Source organism: Heloderma suspectum, chromosome 6 (genome assembly GCF_057233095.1).
Source record: "Heloderma suspectum isolate Gila_16-S chromosome 6, 16-S_ref, whole genome shotgun sequence".
Taxonomy (NCBI): Eukaryota; Metazoa; Chordata; class Lepidosauria; order Squamata; family Helodermatidae; genus Heloderma; species Heloderma suspectum.
The window spans coordinates 91,918,123-91,938,172 of NC_139463.1; the positions used below are offsets into that span (position 1 = coordinate 91,918,123).

At 44.3% G+C, this 20,050-nt stretch overlaps 1 protein-coding gene across 1 annotated transcript; it reads right to left on the reverse strand.

Moving 5' to 3' along the window:
- Positions 1-8,061: 8,061 nt before the first annotated feature.
- Positions 8,062-17,853, reverse strand: LOC146341826 (vomeronasal type-2 receptor 26-like). The gene is made up of 3 exons (XM_084807708.1): positions 17,776-17,853; positions 11,052-11,178; positions 8,062-8,963 (listed from the first exon to the last, which is right to left on the reverse strand). The coding sequence occupies exons 1-3, from the start codon at positions 17,851-17,853 to the stop codon at positions 8,062-8,064; spliced, it is 1,107 nt and encodes a 368-aa protein (XP_084663834.1).
- Positions 17,854-20,050: the final 2,197 nt, after the last annotated feature.

Consider the following 20,050-nt stretch of genomic DNA (forward strand, 5'->3'; position numbering starts at 1 on the left):
CACTGCCATTCCAATAAAAGAAAAAAAAACAACGCCCCCATGATAGGCTACGTGACGATTAACGTAGCCTATCACAGCTAGATTTGCAAAGTCAGCCGTGATAGGCTATGTAAATCGTCACGTAGCCTATCACGGGTGACTTTAAAAAAAAAAAAGTGCGTACGCTAATGGCGGCCCCCATAGGGAGCCACCATTCGTGTTCCTTATTTGGTTGCTGTAGTCTACGTAAAGATTTAAAGTCTACGTACTTGCCTTTGAGTGGTAACAACTGCAGTTGAGTAACAAAACTGAGCTGTCAGAGTCAAGACTTCTTAAAGGTCATGTCACAAGCAGAAGATATTGTGCAATGGCCATAGCTTATACACATGGTGAATAAGACAGATGACTAACATGCCATGATCAGAGACCCTTGTGGAAGGAATTCCCCTCATTAGGTCTGCTTTGATACTACTTACTTACCTACTTACTTACTTATTTAATTAAAATCCTTCTTGCCACCTTTCAGGGCAGAAACCCTCCCAAGGTGGCTTGCAGCAATAGAATACATAAAAACAATTAAAATATTAAAAATGCTAAAAACATAAACACAGTAAAATAGCAATAAAAACAACAATAAAAACAAATAATAAAACCACCAGCAGCAGCAGCAACAACGGCAACAACAGCAGCCATATCAAGAGAAGGCCAAGGTAAAATCATATGTTTTCAAGCATTCCTTAAAAGCCTGCAACAACGGAGCATGGAGGACTTGAGATGGCAACTTGTTGCAAAGGTGTGGGGCCACCGCAGAGAAGGCCCTCTCATATGTGGTCACCCACCTAACTGCTCTTATGGGTAGGGATGATGGAGAATTCTGCCATGGATTTCAGTGAGGCCAAATGCACTGGCATTCAGCCCCCTGGAATCCGTGGCGGAACGGCCTGCCACCCCCCGCCACCCCCCGCGGATTCCCCCCGGGACAAGGCTTACCTGGGGTGGATGTTCCGGATGGCGGCGGCTCCAGTGGCAGCTGCGGCTGGTCTTTCGACCGGCTGCTGCGGCCACCATTGTCATCCTGGTCTTTGCCGTGATAGGCTACATAAGTATTTACGTAGCCTATCACAGCAAGCCAATTTAAAAAAAAAACTGGCGTACGCAAATGGCAGCGGCTATGGCAGCCACCGTTTGCGTTCCCTATTTTTCGCCGATTTATCTTATGTAAATATTTATGTAAGATAAATTGGTGAAAAATAGGGAACGCAAATGGTGCCCGTTGTAACTGCCGCCATTTGTGTACACCTTCCCCCCCCCCTTCTGGAAGGAAGTTGCCCAGAGGCCGGATTTCTGGCTGCGGGCGGCCCTGGCCGGCAACTCCATGGAATGTCCGTGGAGCAAAGCTGGCCAGAGAAGGAGTTCGGGGGGAGGTGCAGAGCGACTCCCCCCCCACTGTGAATCGCCTCATCGAAAAGGTAAGTGACTTTCATATATCCCTACATATGGGTGGGCAAAGAGAAGGGTCTCTTTTTCTGATCTTAAAGTGTGGGCAGGTGTGAAGGTGGTCCATCAATTAACTTGGTCCCAAACCATTTAGGTTTTAAAGGTCAAAACCAGCAATTCAAATTGGGCTCAGAAACACACCGGTAACCAGTGCAGGTGGTGCACTATAGGCATTGTGTGATCAAATCGCCTTGCCCCCACCAATACTGGGGCAGACGCATTCTGCACCAGCTGAAGTTTTTGTATCACTGTTCAAATACTACTGAAACACTGCTCAAATTCAGAAATCATCCTATCCAGACAAGGATAGATTAATTTTGCCCTGAGGTTATTTAATGTGTTGATATCTTCACGTGCACTATTTGCAGGTTCCATCACAAAATTATCTATGTGTCTTTGTTTACTCCACTGCACTGGTGTTTCTGGGATGTCAATGGCCACATCTACATGGAGATGCTTTCTAACATGATTCCACGTAAAACCAAATTTTCAAGAAGTCAAATTATCTCCTTCCGTGGCCCACAGAGCCAGTAAAGTGGTGTATGTATTGACAAAAACATGCTTTCATGGGGCAAATGGCTTCTGGAACCACATTAGTTTGTGGTTGGGTGGGAAGAGTCCCATGAGTACAACAGAACATCATCAACTGCATAGTTGCAGTGCAGTGAATGAGCAGAGGCTCCTGGCCCTTCTCTCCGCTCTGGTGATCAGTGAAGTGCAGTTGAAGGCAATAAGTCACTTATGAGTAGACATCTTCAGCTCACTCTTCTCCTCTTGTCCACCCTTTCTCAGCTCCCATCCCTGTAGAGAGATGTGATTATCATTATGCACAAAATGATGGCTACTCCCCAGTCTGCTTAAGACCTCTTTTACGGAAATAGTGGCTGACTTTGCTGCTTGTGTAACTTCACTGTATTGGGGCTACATGATCAGGAAATTGAGATCCTTCTCTGATGCATGTGTAACTTTGCCACTTCACTGATGGTTGTGTTACTTTGCAGCTCAAAAAAGTATGCATCAAGGGGGAAAGGGGGTGGGAGCTATATCACCCTGACAGTTTGCTGGAATGGGTCAAAATTGTACAGGTGGGGTGCCTTCAGGGCACCCCTCCAGGTGCTCTACTGGATAATAGCAGAATTTAGCTTCTTTCTTGAAAAGTCTGTATAAAGGGGGGAACGGGGGTGGGAGCTATAATTCCTTGACAGACTGCTGGAACTGGGTGTAGATGGGGTGCCCTCATGTGAAGCCTTCAGGTGCTGTAGTGGATAATTGTGCAATTTTGCTTCTTCATGGAAAAGTGTGCATAACAGGAAAAACAGGGTGGGAGCTCTAACTCCCTGACAGTTTTCTGGAATTGGATGAAATTACACAGGTGGGTGTCAGGAGCACTCTGGAAGCTTCTCCCAGTAGATTCCAATAGCCAACTCAAGACACAGATGAAGGGATTTCTTTTCAAAGCTTTAATCCTTTTACAACTTAATGACTCTTTCAGATGCTAATCAGCAGCGACTAAGCAAGGAACAGCAGAGTAGCCTATGCTCCGAGTAGGCAGTTGATCCCCATTTGAAGGAGAGTCATTTGAAGACCCAGAACTTATGGGCTAGGGAGAGATCCTCCCTCTTTCCCTTGGGTCCACGGGAGGCAGCCGTTGCTTGCGTGCCAAATGGGTGCTACACCTCCTTTCTGTGCCCTCCATCACTCATCGCTCTTTGAATCTGCGTCGAGCATCTAAGAAGCCCCTCTCCCACATTCCCTCACTACCCGGGTCACTATCTATCTCTGGAATGCTGGCAGGAGGAATCTCTGCCAGGTGCTGAGCCTGTGAGGGATGAGCTGGCCCCTCTCCCACAGATAGCTGTTCCTCCTCAGAATCCAAACTGCTCTGAGGCTCTCTGGGCTCAGTTTCCACCCTGACAGTGGGGTGCCCTCATGGTGACCCTCCAAGTGCTGCACTGGATAACTGTGCAGTTCTGCTTTTTCACTGAAAAGTGAGCATTTTTACCATATTCTCCTGGCAGTTACCTCTGTCCCTCTCATTTTGTAAAAATTTTTGCTTTGCATTTTTGCATATTTTTAAAAGTGCACATTTTCAGAGTTGTGAATACACAGATCTTCCCCTCTACTCTTTGTCATTTCAGAAATGTGCATTAGCACTTTATTGTGGTAGTGACCTGGGAACCAGTATAAAGCGATCACAGGAGGCTGTCATTAGCAGCAGGGAAGCCTGTCATTGCGAACAGGGAGAAGTGGTCAGAAAAGGAGAAAGGGGTGGGATCTATAACACCCTGACTGTTTGCTTAAATGGGGCAAAATTGCAGTGGTGGGGTGTTATCCTGGGGAGCCTTCAGATGCTGTTGGGATAATTGTGGGTTTTAACTTCTTCACAAAAAGTGAGCAGCTCTTTCCCTATTTTCTCCTATTCCCCACCATTGTGTACATAGTGGAGGCTTGGCTTGCTACAGGGATGGGTGGCCCTGCAGTGCTTGTCAGCTGCTCTCTGAGCCCTTCAGCAGCTTGTGTGGTGAGCAGAGGTGGGTGGCAGAGGTGACTCAGTGAGTGACCTATAAGCATGGGCAGAGGCAAGTCCATCCATCTCTACTGATGAACATCTAACAGATAATGCTCCACAATTTTTAGAGAAGGAGTTCACCCAGTTTGCAAGGACTTACAATTTTAGCCACATGACAACCAGCTTCCACTACATACAAGCTAATGGAGAGATAGAAGGAGCAGTCCTATGTAGTCACAGCTAACAATGAAATACAGAGGAGGAATAGAAGACACCGACAACTTGTGCCAGAATTGCATCTGACCAAAAAAGCAACAGAGACTTCAAAAACAGAGTTAACAGGAGAACAAAGCTTGTCACCAGACCAATATCCATCAACTGAGCCTGTAACATCAACAGATGCCCAGGTTCACTGCTACCTATGAAAGCTTATTCTCCATCTTCAAGAGTGGAGAAAGTGACTTCCAGAGGTAAAGTGATCAGGAAATCTGCAAATTACAGCGAGTAATTATAATATAGATAGAAATAGCAATCAGTTCTGGGTAGAATAATCCCCAGGTGCTATTAGAAGTGATGGATTCAGCACTCTATTCAGCACTAGGGTATGACTGCTGTTAACAGATGCTCATATTGTGGTTTTGCTCAACTGTGGGGATTCATATAGTTTACAACTGAACAGAAGGGAAATGTAGTGAAAAGTGGCCATCAGTAGAGGCTGAGGGACAATGCCTTTTATGGAAAAGTGAAACTAAAACCATAAGCACTGAAGAAAGAGCAGCATGCACTAGTGAGTTTGTTAGAATTTATTAAACAAAGTGTAAATCAAAAGACATATCGTATATGCTTTGTAGTATGCTTGCCTATATGCTTATAATGCGATGCAGTATGCTTCCTTACGATGGTCAAGGCTAACATTGAACACAACAAACTGCAAAATGTACTTATTTTTTATTTAAACTTAAACTTATTTTTATACCCGAAGTTTGCATGTTCATCCCTAATATTCCTAAAAAAAAGAAACTCAGGGAAATATCGGTAGTACAGTTCAGACTATAGCCCTTTCCATGACAGTTCCTACAAGTTTCCAGTTCCTGCTACAACACCATGTGATGGATTTGTCTTTATATGAGAAGGGATTTCTGTATTTAGCATGAACATGGCTCAGCAGGTAAAATATCCTATGCCATTTCCCAAGAACCAAGGGCCACCAAAAAACATAGGTTCATCTCTGGTATATGTTCACAAATTTTTTTAAGGTAGGATTCTGAGATCAGTCATGGCTTTTCAGCTTTTACTTCAAAATTTTAAGCAGTTCTTTAGATAACTAAAATGTGATATAAGAGCATTTGAACACACACACACACACACACACACACACGTATGTATGTATGTATATACATATATAGATACACACACACACACACACACACACAAACTTGAAATAATAAGCAAAACACGTTTTTAAAGGCTTTCCAAGTTGAGCTTCAGATGCATGACTTTCTTGAGGAGATTATGGGTGCAATCCTATGCATGGCTGGCTGAGGAATACTGGGAGTTGTAGGACTAAACATACATAGGATTGTGCCTGAAATGAGGACTGTGCACAGACACCCCACCCGCTTCACTTTGGATGCGGATTTGGACCTTCCGAAGCAGGCTTACTTGAGTTTGGACTGATTTGGACCCGAAATGAGAACCAGATTGGTTCTGGGCTCCAGAAAGCATCAGAAGAACTCCAAATCTCTGAGGCAGACTGAGGCGCTTCGTAGTTGATCTGCTTTGCTTCGGAGCGCCTCAGTGCTGGCCTGATTTGCTTCAGATCACACCAAGGCACCCCCAAAGCACCCCAATTTGCTTCTGGATTTGGATTTGGCACCAAAGCAATGCACATCCCTACCTTGAAGTATCTTAGGGTGCAGACCTATAGAGATAGTCATCAGTCTCCAAACGTGGAGACTGACAACTATCCAGTACAGGGCAGCTGGAGCACAGAAGCCATCTTTGCCTTTGTGCTCCTGCCGCCCTGCAGTTTTGGCTAGACAGCTGAAGAGCTTTGGACCAGGAAAGTTTCAGAGCAGGATGGGAGGAGGCCGTGCCGTGCATAGGAAGTTGCATTGCATGGTTTCCACAGTCTCCTCTCCTCCCTACCCCTGGGAACATCCAGTTTTCCCTTTCTCCATGGTCTGTTTCTAAGTGTGGAGATGTAGCCAACATGGAGAGAACTGTGCTAGCTATATAGGGGTCACAGAGAGGGTAGGGAGTGCAGTTTCTGAGGACCAAGGTTGGTCCCCTGGCTCTGACCTCGGTTCCCTGAAACTGAAAAATCCTATGGCCCTCTAGACAGTGTCTAGTGGGCATAGGATTGCTGCCTCCCCAATGACATTTCTGAGCAGTAGTAGAAAAGTCAAGGAGGACCACTGTGATTGTCCTCCTAAGGACAGATGTTGTGTTCTGAATTTCCTGCACTCTGGCTCTCATGTTTAAATGACTTCTCATCGGTTACTGATGTCATGTTTTTACAGAACAAAACTTAGCTTAGCACTTCAAAAATGAGGTTTCCACACACAACCCCTAAAATTCCCAGCTAAGATTTGGAATGATATATTTACTTCATATCCTTGTCAGCTTTGTTAAGACACATTTCCTTAAGTTTTTACAATAATATACCATCTACACAGGTTCAACGTTTGCTATTTTAAATCTAAAGTATTTTTCAGTTCTATTCACTTCTTACAATACTTTATGCCATTTTAACTCATTTGTGTTATAAGTAAGGGTGTAAGAAACCCCGCTTACCTGGCTCTGCCAGGTTCTGCAGGTGGGGGGAGGCACTCCATCCCTCCACTTGGAATCTTCGATGGGGAGGGAGGCACTCCATGCCTCCCCCCAGAATCCTGGCCAGCCAGCTCTGCTCCACTGCCAAGCTGCGGAGCCGCCAGCCAGCTCCAGCCACCCGCAGCCAGACATCTGGCCGTTGGGCAGCCCTGCAGGGCCCTGCCATTTGTGTCCCTGTAGTGAGTCGTGATAGGCTATGTAAATATTTACGTAGCCTATCACAGCAGGGGGAAAACTCCAGCATACGCAAATGGTCCCTGCGTTAGCCGTGATAGGCTACGTAAGTATTTACATAGCCTATCACGGCTGAAGAGGAAGAAGCGAATGGTAGCCACAGGACGGCCGCCATTCGCACAGCAATGCCGATGGGAGCAGGTAAGTGCTCCGTTTCGTATGCCTTTCATGGAGTGGGGGCGGCAGGGACTTCGTCCCACGTGCCTTTCATGGGGTTGTGGGGCAGGGGCTTCGTTCCACGACAGTTTTCGGGGGGCTGAATGCACTGGCATTCGGCCTCACCGAGATCCATCATGGAATTCTCTGACATCCCTAGTTATAAGCAGAACATCTGAAGAATACTACATGAAACCAGTTATCTTTCTTTCTTATCTAAGCACATTTTCCTGACTTTATATAGGAAAATGGTCCTAACTTGCTTTTCTCATGTTACTTTAATAATAGCTGGCTCAGAAGATAGTGAGAAGTTCAGTGAAAAGTCAAAGCCTGTCAGCAAGAATCCTTCAACTAAGATGCCTTGCTGAAAAGGATTAACTGAATCAACTTTAATATAGGAATACATTTTTGTAACATTTCGTTTGTTACTTTATGAAAATTGAAACTTATGAGAGAGGTAGAGACCAATAAAGTTTACCTAAGGTAAATATTTCCAAGTTAGCTTATTATGCAAGTTGGTGCAGGAATCTTACAAAACTTTTAGACTACAGTGCTAGGACTTCTGGGGCAAATATTTGTCACACCAAGTTTTTTGAAAATGCATTTTTAATATGAAAAGTGTTTAGATGGCTGGATGGGCTATAGTAGACAGCCACTGGGAAGAATATGTAACTTTCTTAGTCCTATTTTCTTATAAAAATTTATTATTGTCAGTGTTGGCCTCAGAAAATTAATGTGGCATTTGGAGGAATATGAACATCAGAAGGTAAGGATGATATAACGGACAGATAAGTATATTCTTCAGAGAATATATAAACCAGTATGTTGTGCTACACAGAAACCCAAATGATTTAAGCTTTTCTTCTTATTAGTTGTCCCCTGTTGTTCAGCTCAGGCCTAATCACAATAATATAAAATTTGGGGAAGAAGATGCAACCAAGCAAGCCAGCACTGGAGGCTAAGATTGAGAAGACCTCCACAGCCACCATATATTTTCCCTTTGTGCTGAGGTAGGTTGGAACAAAGGATAACCAAACACTGCAAAACAACAACATGCTGAAAGTGATGAACTTGGCTTCATTGAAACTATCAGGTAACTTCCTGGAAAGGAAAGCAACACTGAAGCTGGCAATGGCCAGGAAGCCCATATAGCTCAGTACACAGTAAAACATAGTCCCAGATCCCTCATTGCATTCCATAACAATTTCTTCTGACATTGAATACATGTCAACATCTGGGAATGGGGGAGAGGTTGTCAGCCATACAGCACAGATTCCTGTTTGAGTAAGGGAGCAAGAAAGAACAATGAAGTTGGCCAGCCGTTTCCCTACACACTTCCTCATCCTGGATACTGGTCTAGTGGCCATGAAAGCCAGAACCACAGTTACAGTTTTTGCCAAAACAGAAGAAACAGCCATTGAGAAGATGATTCCAAATAAAGTTTGGCGGAGGAGACATGTCACCTTCCCAGGTAGGCCAATGAACAGCAATGCAGAAAAGAAGCAGAGTAGGAGGGAGATGAGGAGTGTGTAGGTGAGATTCCTATTGTTGGCTTTGACGATGGGAGTGTCATGGTTTTTCATAAATACTCCTAGCACCAGAATTGTGATCAAAGACAGAGAAATGGCTCCAATACCTAAACTGATGCCCAAAGGTTCCTCAAATGACAAGAATTGTAGAAATTTAGGAAGGCAGGAATTGTGGTCCTTGTTTGGATAATGGTCATCTTGGCAATTAAAACAGTCAGCAATGTCTGGGAAAGAGAAGTTGTAGTCATGTCCAACAGCCATACTGCAAATCACATCTGAAATATCAAAGAACAATACCTCTGCTTGTAGAGCCTAGAACCTCCTCATGCATATTGGGTTTTGTAGTCTACCAGATCTGTTTTGTGCAAATCATCAAAAGCCAAGCTCATTGAGGTTCCAAATCCCACCTCAAATCTCATTTCACCTTGTGTCCATATCAGATTAAATGTTTTGTATTTTTTCTCCCTTTCTGCATGAGGATTTGTGCATATTTTCCCAAATGTATGCAATAATGGTGTGCATTTTACATAATTACACATTATTTCATGTCCAGTTTTTTCAACTGTACACATTATTTTTGTGTTTGTTGTTGTTCTTGTTGTTCTGAGAATCACATTACAAGTGTAGAAATGTATGCACTTTCACAACAGGTAGGCTTCATGTCTGCGTTCTTTTCCACAAGGTCCAAACTGGTTAAATTCTGGTTAAAAACAAGCAAATATATTTGTCCTACAACCTTTGCTGTTTGGGTTTCCTGTGTCTTAAATCAGTTAAACTGGTCATAACATGGGGAAAGGCAGGGTGTTTAGGCGATGTAGGCTCACAGTAGTGAGCTCTCAGGGGGTTGAAGAAGGCCAAATGATAACTTACTAGAAAGGGCTGTTGGACTTGGTTAAAGTGAAAAGAACGCCTTTGGGGCCCATGTGCATCTCACACACAGAGATAGGGATGTACGAAAGTGAATTACCTTTCCGTGGATTATGTTGATGCTGGGGGGGGGGGAGGCGCTCAGTTCCTTCCCCCCAGAATCCTGGCTGGCTGGCTCTGCTCCGCAGGGATTCTGCGGAGCCGCCGGCTGGCTCCGCCAGCAGCCGGACATCCGGTCGCTGGCTAGCAGGGACGCAAATGGTGGTGGCCATATGTTTACATAGCCTATCACGGCTGATTTACACAAAAAACAAAAAACGCGCATACACCATGGCTGCCGCCATTTGCGTTCTTTATTTTGGCATGTCTTAGTCTACGTAAACATTTACATAGACTAAGATGACGAAAATAAGGGGAACGCAAATAGCATAGCATCTATGCTATTTGCATTCCCCTTATTTTCGCCGTCTTAGTCTACGTAAATGTTTACGTAGACTAAGACGTGCCAAAATAAGGAACGCAAATGGTGGCGGCCATGGCTGCCACCATTTGCGTACACACTTTGTTTAAAAAAAAAGTCAGCCGTGATAGGCTACGTAAACATTTACGTAGCCTATCACAGTGGTTTTTTTTAAATCTAGCCGTCATAGGCTACGTAAATCTTTATGTAGCCTATCACGTTTTTTTGTTTTGTTTTTGTTTTTAACTGGAAATGTCGGTGGCGGTGGCCGGTCGGAAGACTGTCCGCCACCACACCGCCACCGCACCGCTGCCGCACCGCTGCCGCCGCCACCAGGAAGATCCGCCCAAGGTAAGTCCTGTCCCGGGGGGTGGCGGGCCGTTCTGCCACCGATTTCGGGGGGCCAAATGCGCTGGCATTCGGCCTCCCCGAGATCCATGGCAGAACTTTCGTACATCCCTACACATAGAGACAGTCTTGGGATACAAGGTGCTGTAGCTCAGAAAGGCACTCCTCAACATCTAAAAGTGTAGCCAAGTGGTTGAGGACAGCTGTCTCCTGTCTCCAGACTCATGCCTATGCAACGGCTTGCTGATGTTAGTAAACACTAGAAATGCCCACACATCTACTACTATTGCAGATTTCTTTAGGTTGTACATTAATCAATGTGTAGTCATTACTTACACAACTTTGCACTTCTGACCCCTTTAATTTCTGGGTGGGGCCAGAGGTAACTCCAGAGAAATGGCCCAGTGATTCACAGCATGCATGTGTCTTGCATGGGTAGTTGGATTGTGGCCAATTTAGTTTATAACTCTATGTATTTATTATATTTTAATCTGCCCAATAACTAATTTTCTCTGCAGATTATAGTTAACAGACTAAGATACCATGCAAACAGTTAAAAAATACAATACAAATATTTAAAGAAATAAAATGTAATACAATATCAACACAATACAATCCTATGAAGTGCAATATTTACCCTTCTGATCAGATATCTTCCCTTCTGGGCATGGAATGCAGTCATAGCAGCAGGATGGCTTCCCTTCCAAAATGTTCTTTCTATAGCCAGGATGGCAGTTGTCATTGCATACAGAAAGAGGTTGTACCTAAGCCATCAATGAAAAGGAGGTACGTTTGATCTTAATAAGAATTATTTTGCAATGCATAAGGTTCAAGACAGAACATTTTATTTGTCTGTTTTTTTTCTTTATGTAGCTACATTTATATATAAAGAATCCCCTTAAAGGGGACAATCAGGTGGTTAATAAATGACAAAACCGAACACTAACAGCATTAAAACAAAGTATTAGAAACCAAGTAGAGTTAAAACTTTCAGTCCCAAATTATATATAGATAGGCTCTTAGGAAAAAATTTGGAAGAATGAAGAAAACATCTTGACAAAAAGATGTCAGAAGCTTAAAGAACATCTCCAACAATTCATATACCCTCGTGAAATAACAGTAATGTATCAGTGATGTACAGGGATTCCCTCTTTCATGAAGCAAAGGCTAACTCTTTGAAAGAGAATCAGAAGAGAATCACAATCCATCATATTGTGAACTACCATTCTGCTGCCCCTCACTACTACTAGATTATGATAGTTATTCTATGACATGTTATTGTGTTCATTTAATGGAAGCCATTAAATCTCCAAAACAGAATAGGTTAAAAGAAATTATGCAACCTCCTTTCGTTTTGCTCTGTACTGAGTTGTACTTGGAACTTGCTATTGTTTTATTTTGTATTTTGGGTAACTTTCATTTATTGTATCACATGTGTTTGAGAATAGAAAAAAATGTTGTTTTCAATATGAAGAGCAGTTTACTTGATTTCCTATTATGGGATGCATATGGCTCTAAAGCTGAAGCTCTGTTTTTAGGACCTTGACAGCAAATTACTCAGTAATAGATAATGATGGGCATTTCTTCCAAGTTGATTTGATAACACACCTGCACTGAGTTCTGACTAGGGCCTGTACATAGTGATCTGGTTTACAACATCAAATGGTCATGTACAGCATCCAAGCCATCTCCAGGAGTTAGTTGGTATGTTAGCATCTAAATAACTGTTTAGAACAATAGGTTTATTTATTTATTTTGGTTATGATAAATGGCACCTTCAGCAGGAATGAATTAGTCATTTTTGGTAAGAACACTCTAGTCTTTTTTGATTGTATGTTACTCTCTAGGTTCTTTGTGCTTGTTTCTGAATCATGGTTTGGTCATATGTTGGATATACCTGAGAGGTTACTAGAAAATAAAACAAGGTTGTTTTATTTCTTTAATGTTTCAGAATGTAGGAAGGAATGTTCTTTCCCCCTTTTTCCTGTATCTAGTTACCAGCTACATGATGTGGATTTCAGAATTTATATATAGAAAAAGTACTGGTAATTTGATTTTTATTACTCTTTATTTATCTGATTGTTTGGGTATGGCATATTATCTCAGCTCTCAGTAAGCTTACATATTTTTATTTCCAGGTTCCAAATAGGAATTCAAACACAATCTTAGTCTTGTTTTAGTAAGGGCTGTAAAATGATGGTTTATATTTTCTCCCATTGAAGAGCATCAGATTGGTCAGAACACGTTTGGGATATTGGCATTATGTACTCCTACTAGGGATGGCCGTGAATTTCTCCACGAATCTCAGGGAGGCCGAATGCCAACACATTCGCCCCCCTGAAATTGTTGGTGAAATTCTCCACACACACCCCCCGGGATGGGACTTACCTCCCTTGAATGTCCCTCTCAGCGGTGGGTCCCAGCGGCGTTTCAGTGGCGTTTCGGCGGGGGCGGGGGTGGCGGCCGGTCTTCCGATTGGCTGCCGCTGCCACCATTACAAGGTGAATGAAAAAAAACAAAAAAACACCCGTGATAGGCTAAGTAACGATTAATGTAGCCTATCACGGCTAGATTTCCAAAGTCAGCTGTGATAGGTTACGTTAATCGTTATGTAGCCTATCACGGGTGACTTTGGGGGAAAAAAAAAGCACGTACGCAAATGGCGGCGCCCGTGGGCGCCGCCATTTGTGTTCCTTATTTGCGCCCGGGTAGTCTACGTAAAGATTTACGTAGACTATGGCGAAAATAAGGGCAACGCTATTTGCGTTGCCCTTATTTTCGCCGTAGTCTATGTAAATCTTTACATAGACTAAAAAAGGTAAAAAGGTAAAGGTGTCCCCAACCAGTCGTGTCTGACTCTAGGGTGCGGTGCTCATCCCCGTTTCTAAGCCAAAGAGCCAGCACTGTCCCGGCATGACTAAACACCGAGGTGCACGGAACGCTGTTACCTTTCCCGCCGAGGCGGTACCTATTTATCTACTTGCAATTTCTTTCTTTCGAACTGCTAGGTTGGCAGAAGCTGGGACTGAAGATGGGAGCTCACTCCGTCACGCAGCACTCGGGTCTTGAACTGCTGACCTGCTGACCTTCCAGTCTGCAGTTCAGCGTCTTAACCACTAAGCCACCGCAGCCCTATACTAAGCCACTGCGGCCCTATACTAAGCCACCGCTGCCCTATTTATGTAGACTACCCAGGCCCAAATAAGGAACACAAATTTGCGTACGTGCTTTTTTTTTTTTTCAAAGTCACCCGTGATAGGCTACATAACAATTAATGTAGCCTATCATGGCTGACTTTGGAAATCTAGCCATGATAGGCTATGTTAATCGTTACGTAGCCTATCACGGGTGTGTGTGTTTTTTTTTTCATTCACTTTTTTATTTTGCGGCCGGGGAGACGGGGTGCTTCTCCCCGGCCTGAATTTCTGCCGGGCGAGGCGGGGCGCCTCCCCCCCGGCCTAAACTTCGGGGGGAGAACCGAAGCGCCTCTCCCTCACCGCGAAGCAAGCTGCGGGACCAGGTAAGTGACTTTCGTACATCACTAACTTCTACAGCCTTGCATTTGGAAATCAGTGTTGCAATGTACAGTCTATATATGTATTTGATACATTGATGGGCATTTTTGAGTGCTAATCAATTGCTTTAATTTTGTTTGAGATTAGCATTTGTATTACAATTTTGTTATATTTTTGGATATACATACTTTTCCTTTAACCTGTTCTGTTTTGGTGATTAAGGATAGAAGCAGTTCATTGGTGTTAGTCATTAAATATCTACCATGCACTGTGTTTGGAAAACCACCCAATTTAAACTGCTAGTTAAAGCAGCACTTCCACAAAATAATTGCAACCCAGGTTCACACCAATGTAAATTAGTCTGTTGCATTATCTGTAGTTACCTTCAAGAAACCACTTCTCTTAAGGACACAGTTATCAAATAAACTGATTGCATTAGAGAATCAGTAACATAAACTTCCACTGAATTGATTTATTTAACCGAATGTGAAAAAAAAGAATGTCATATGCAACGTGTAGGGGAAACTATAAAGGACCTGGAACCACATATGCAATTCTTACTTAAAAACAAAACAGAAAGAAACTAGAGTGTCCTAGCTCTTAGACGTACACTTGGCTTCCAGTTGAAAACAAACAAACAAAGGACACTGACATGCTTGACAGACAAGAATGCCACTAGATCTACAGACTCAGAACTCTTAGGGGGTGTCTCCATGAGCGATTTACTCTGAGCTGGCTGTGTCTGGAAGTTGTTAGGGATACATGATGTCATGGCCATCCTGCAGCTACCCTGGAGCTTATTGTGGGAAAAACCAGATTTCCTGAGACTGCTTATAATCTGAGTTTTTTCCTTAAGTTGGGTTCTTGGTGCTAAAGGTGTTGTGTGCCCCAGCACCCACATTTGCCTCAGGTATGCTAGCCCTGCCCAGGGATGTGCCTTTCACCATGACCCCAGTCAAGGGATGTTTCCTGTTCCTGTGTTTCCCAGCACAAACACATGTGTGTCTACTCAGAAGTAACTCCCATTGTGGTCAATGAGGCTTGTCCCCTGAATGTGCACTTCAGAACTTACAGAGATCCCCCTCAATCGAAATAGCACATTTTAAAGCACTAATTCCCTAAAGGCTGTAAAGCGTGATCTTGATGCTGCGGTTCACCATTGTTTGGTTTATTGCCATTCGGAAGTAACTACTTCTCACCTTTGATCCTGCGATCCTGTGCAGCATCAGGTTAGAAAGGGAGCTGGTTTCTCATCCCTTTGTTTCCTATCCCTCTTTCCCAGCACAAACATGTGTGTGTCTACTCAGAAGTAGCTCCCATTATGATCAGTGAGGCTTGTTCCTGAAATGCACATTCCTGTCAGGAGCGCCCTGGCGGCCTCTTTCAGTCTACTCCAATAGCTAACTCAAGACACAGACAAAAGGATTCTTTTCAAGGCTTTAATCCTTTTACAGTTGGTCCCCATTTGAAGGAGAATCACAGGAAGACCCTGAACTTATGGGATAGGGAGAGTTCCTCCCTCTTTCCCTTGGGTCCTCGGGTTGTGACCATTGCTTGCGTGCCAAATGAGCACTATGCCTCCTTTCCGCGCCCTCCAGCTGTCGTTGCTCCCAGTCTCGGTGTTGAGCATCCAGCAAGCCCCCCTCCAGCGCTCTCTCACTGCCAGGGTCACTATCTATCTCAGGAATGCTGGCAGGAGGAATCTCTGCCAGCTGCTGTGCCTGTGAGAGATGAGCACGCTCCTCTCCCACGGATTGCTGTTCCTCCTCAGAATCAGAACTGCTCTGGGGCTCTATCGGCTCAGTTTTCACCCAGACAATTCCCAAAGTTACTGAGATTTCAATGAATTGAAATAAAGCATTTAAGAGCCTTAATGTCAAAGCATCAAAGCTTCTATCAATTGCAGTAGGGCAGGGAGAACACTGTGTTCCAGTAATGATTGTTGTTTTAAATAAGTAATTAATACGGGGCAAGGGGGAAGAGAGAAGGAGAAGGAGATTCTTCACAGCTTCAGCAGGTTCAAGGCAGGGAGAACACTGTGTTCCAATAATGATTGTGGCTTAAAGGAAGTAATTAATGTGTTGTGGGGAGGGGAAGGAGAATGATTTCTGTCAAGATGTAGGAAGAAACCTCCCAGGATTTTATAGAGGGAGAAAGGGGTGGGGAGAGCCTGGATGGGGGGAAAGCCTCTCTTATTGGTTGAACAGCCCCTGCCAGTCAGATGACATTTACTCCAACCCCTCACCCCCAGAAGTATGTTCTGTGAAGCAACTTATACTGGTGCGGTGCACTTGTTCATGGAGCCCTGAGTGGACCAAAGCATACCAAAGCCGATCCCTTGAAAAAAAATCCGGGTAATCCTCCAGTTGCTTCTCCTTCCATTGTCATGGAGGTCTGTATAGCCTTAAACTGGAGGACAATTCATAAAATTTATACCTCACATACCTGCTTCTTTCTTTTCTTCTTCTTAGGAATTTTCATATGCCAGTGTTCTAGATTGTTACTCCAGCTATCTTTTTCACACAGTTGCTCCGACAAAGTCAGAAACATAAATGTTTAGTGTGGTGTAGTGGCAAGAGTGTTGGACTAGGAGCCGGGAGATCTGGGTTCTAGTCCCCACTCGGCCATGGAAGCTCACTGGGTGACTTTGGGCCAGTCACAGACTCTCAGCCCAAACCACCTCACAGGGTTGTTGTTGTGAGGATAAAATGGAGAGGAGGATAATGTCAGCCGCCTTGGGTTCCTTGCAAGAGGAAAAAAGGTGGGGTATAAATGCAATAAATAAATAAATAAATAAATAGATTTTGAAATTACTCTGTTGTTAATCTATCTATCATATATGCAGCAGCATCTCCCCCTTTTTTATTTCCATACTGCCAATTAAAGTGACAGGAGCATTCTCTGCTCAGATGAGCTTAGGCTGGTATACCAATTATACTCTTATCTGGACAGTGGTAGCCTACCTTCAGTTATCCATGCTCTGAAAACCTTTCATCTGGATTATTTCAATGCATTACATGGTGGTGGGGTGGGTGGGGTGCCTTCGAAAATGGTCTGGAAACTTCAGATAGTCCAAAATAGGGCAGTGAGATTGGTAACAGGGACTGGTCAATAAGATCACATTACTCCGGGACGTTTCCAGCTGCACTGGCCGTAAGTCCATTTCCAGGCCTGATTCAAAGTGCTGGTATTATCATTCAGAGCACTAAATGGCTTGCAGCCAGTTGATCTGAAGGATCACCTCCTCCCATATGTGCCTCCCTGGACACTAAAGTTATCTTCAGGCATCCTTCTCCATGAGCCCCTGCCAAAGGAAGTGAGTAGGTGGCTATCCAAGAGGAGGGTCTTTTCTGCTGTTGCACCCCAGCTGTGGAATGAGATCCCTAGAAAGGTTTGCCTGGTGCTTACATTGTCCTCCTTTCAGCGCAAAATGAAGACCCCCCCTCCCCCCAGTATTTTAGAATTTTAGCTTCCTAGGTTTTTAGATCTGGTGTTTTAAATCTGTATTTTAACTCTCTTCATTGCTGCTAGGTTTTATTCTGGTTGTACTGTTATATTGTGGCTTTAAGCTTTCACATTTTATATTGTTTTGTGCTGTACCTTGTGGTTTTAATTTTTGTGAACCACCCAGAGAGCTTCAGCTATTGGGCAGGATAGAAATGATTTTTTTTTAAGGTCTGTGATATAGTTATCTATGGAAGTTGAAGTCCCCCATTTTTCCTTCTCCATTAAAGAAAAGAAGCAACAACAGATCATTATCCTCTCTCTCACGTATGATACCCCAGACAATTTGCTAATCTTTTAGCAGCATCTGGTTTATTCAGAATTGGGACATTTAAATCCTACCTGGTTAAACTGGTGGTGCCATTCAATGACTTCCTCATTGATGGTGACACTTTGGTCTGAAGCAGTGTGCGGATCCATCCATCCAATTTTCACCCTAGTGAAAGACTGATTTGGAAATGTGATCCAGTTTATAACATCAAATCCTGTAGTTAAAATGCCATTACAGTCAATGGAAATTCTTTCCCCAGCACTGTTGTTAAATGTCACATGTTTTAGAAAGTGGTGGAGCTGGAGTGGAAAAGGAAACAAAAATGCAAATGGATATATCAGAGCTGAATTTACCCCATCTGAAGGGGGGAAAAAGAAGTCCATACACCAGAATCCTATACATGTCTACTCAGAAGTAAGTCTCATTGCTATCAATGGGGTTTACTCCCAGGTAAGTGAGTATGGGATTGTAGCCTAAGGGTGTAATCTTATGTTATGTTTAGACTGAACTAAGTCTTACAGCTCACAGCATTCCCCAGCCAGCCATGTAGACTGCGAATTCTGGGAGTTGAAGGACTCCCCCCGCCATCTAAATATGCATAGGATTGTGCCCTTAATGTATTGCATGTTCATTTTACCCTAGTCACATCTATCCTTGATCCTTCCAGTATTAGAGCCAAGCAAAAGCTTCTTGCCCACTTTTGAATTCACGTTCAAGCCCCATCCAGGCTGAAAGGAGCAGCTCCTGAGAACAGCCAAGCTGCAGCATTTTGCAGTACCTCCAGCTTCAAGAGCAGCCTTAAGGGCAGCACCACATAGACCACATTATGGTAATCCAGTCTTGAGTTTACTAGCACCTAGGGATGTCAGAGGATTCTGCCACAGATCTCAGTGAGGCTGAATGCCAGTGCATTCGCCCCCCCGAAATCCATGGCGGAACGAAGCCCCCCCACCCCCCCCCATGAAATGGGCCCGGAACGGAGCCTACCTATGTTGGCCGTTCCAGTGCTCCTCAAATGGCATCTGTGTCTGCGGCCGCCATTCGCCTCTTTCAAATGGCCGTGATAGGCTACGTAAGTATTTATGTAGCCTATCACGGCTAACGCAGGGACGCCATTTGCATCCCTGCAGAGGCCGTGACAGGCTACATATATATACATAGACTATCATGGCAATAAACAGGAATGCAGATGGCAGCCGCCGTAGCCACCACCATTTGCATCCCTGTCTTTAGCCAAGATAGGCTACGTATATATTTACGTAGCCTATCACAGCAAAAGACAGGGGTGCAAATGGCGGCCATGATGCCATTTGCGCCCTGCCTTTTTCCATGATAGGCTATGCAAATATATACGTAGCATATCACGGCAAAAGACTGGGACGCAAATGGAGGTGGCTATGGTGGCCACCATTTGCGTCCTGTACAGCTGAGTGGCCGGATGTCCGGCTGCAGGAGGCCCCGGCCAGCAGCTCCACAGAGTTGCCACAGAGCGGAGCCAACCAGGGAGGATTCCAGGGGGAGGGACAGAGTGCCTCCCCCCCACCGCAGATTGCCCAGCGCAGAGCCAGGTAAGAGTTTTGTTCACCCCTACTAGCACCTGTACCGCTGTGGCCGAGCTATCCCTGTCTAGGAGAGGCCATAGCTGGTGAACCAGCCAAAGCTCATAAAAGGCACTCTGAGCCACCATGGCCACTTGGGTCTCTAGTGACAGTGATGGATCTAGGAGTACTCCAGACTACAAACCTGATCTTTCAGAAGGCGTGCAACCCCATCCAGAACAGGCAATAAGCCTATCTCCCAGACCCAGGAACCACTCACCCACAGGTCTTTCATCTTGCCAGGATTCAGTTTCAGTTTATTGGCCCTCATCCATCCCATTACTGTGTTCAGGCATTGCTCCAGGACTTGTACAGCCTCTCCTGATTCAGATGTCACAGGGAGATAGACCTGTGTGTCATCAGCATACTGATGGCACTTGGCTTGAAAACCCCTAATGACCACTCCCAGTGGCTTCATATAGATATTAAATAACATTGGGACAGGATGGTACCTTGTGGAAGCCCATAGCTGAATTGCCAAGGGGCCGAGGAATGGTCACCCAATGTTACCCTATGAAATCAAACCCACAAGTACAACCAGAACCACTGTAACACAGTGTGTCCAATGCCCATGGAGTCGATCCAGAAGGATACCATGGTCGATGGTCTTGTGTATTCCAGGGAGGGGGGGTTGTTTTTTTAATTTGTGTTTTTACATCTAGTTAGCAAATTACCATTCAGTGAGGCTTGATTCTTTTTATATAGGGTACAATCCTTTTCTCCAGATATGGCAGCTGGAGAGTTCTAG

What these genes read in the sequence shown, in the direction of transcription:
- LOC146341826 (XM_084807708.1), bottom strand. Translation starts at nt 17,853, where the DNA reads ATGGATCCGCACACTGCTTCAGACCAAAGTGTCACCATCAATGAGGAA. An exon ending in GGCACCACCAGTTTAACCAG is followed by an intron (nt 11,179 to 17,775) that starts GTAGGATTTAAA and finishes TTGATGGCTTAG; the next exon opens with GTACAACCTCTTTCTGTATG. An exon ending in GAAGATATCTGATCAGAAGG is followed by an intron (nt 8,964 to 11,051) that starts GTAAATATTGCA and finishes TCTCTTTCCCAG; the next exon opens with ACATTGCTGACTGTTTTAAT.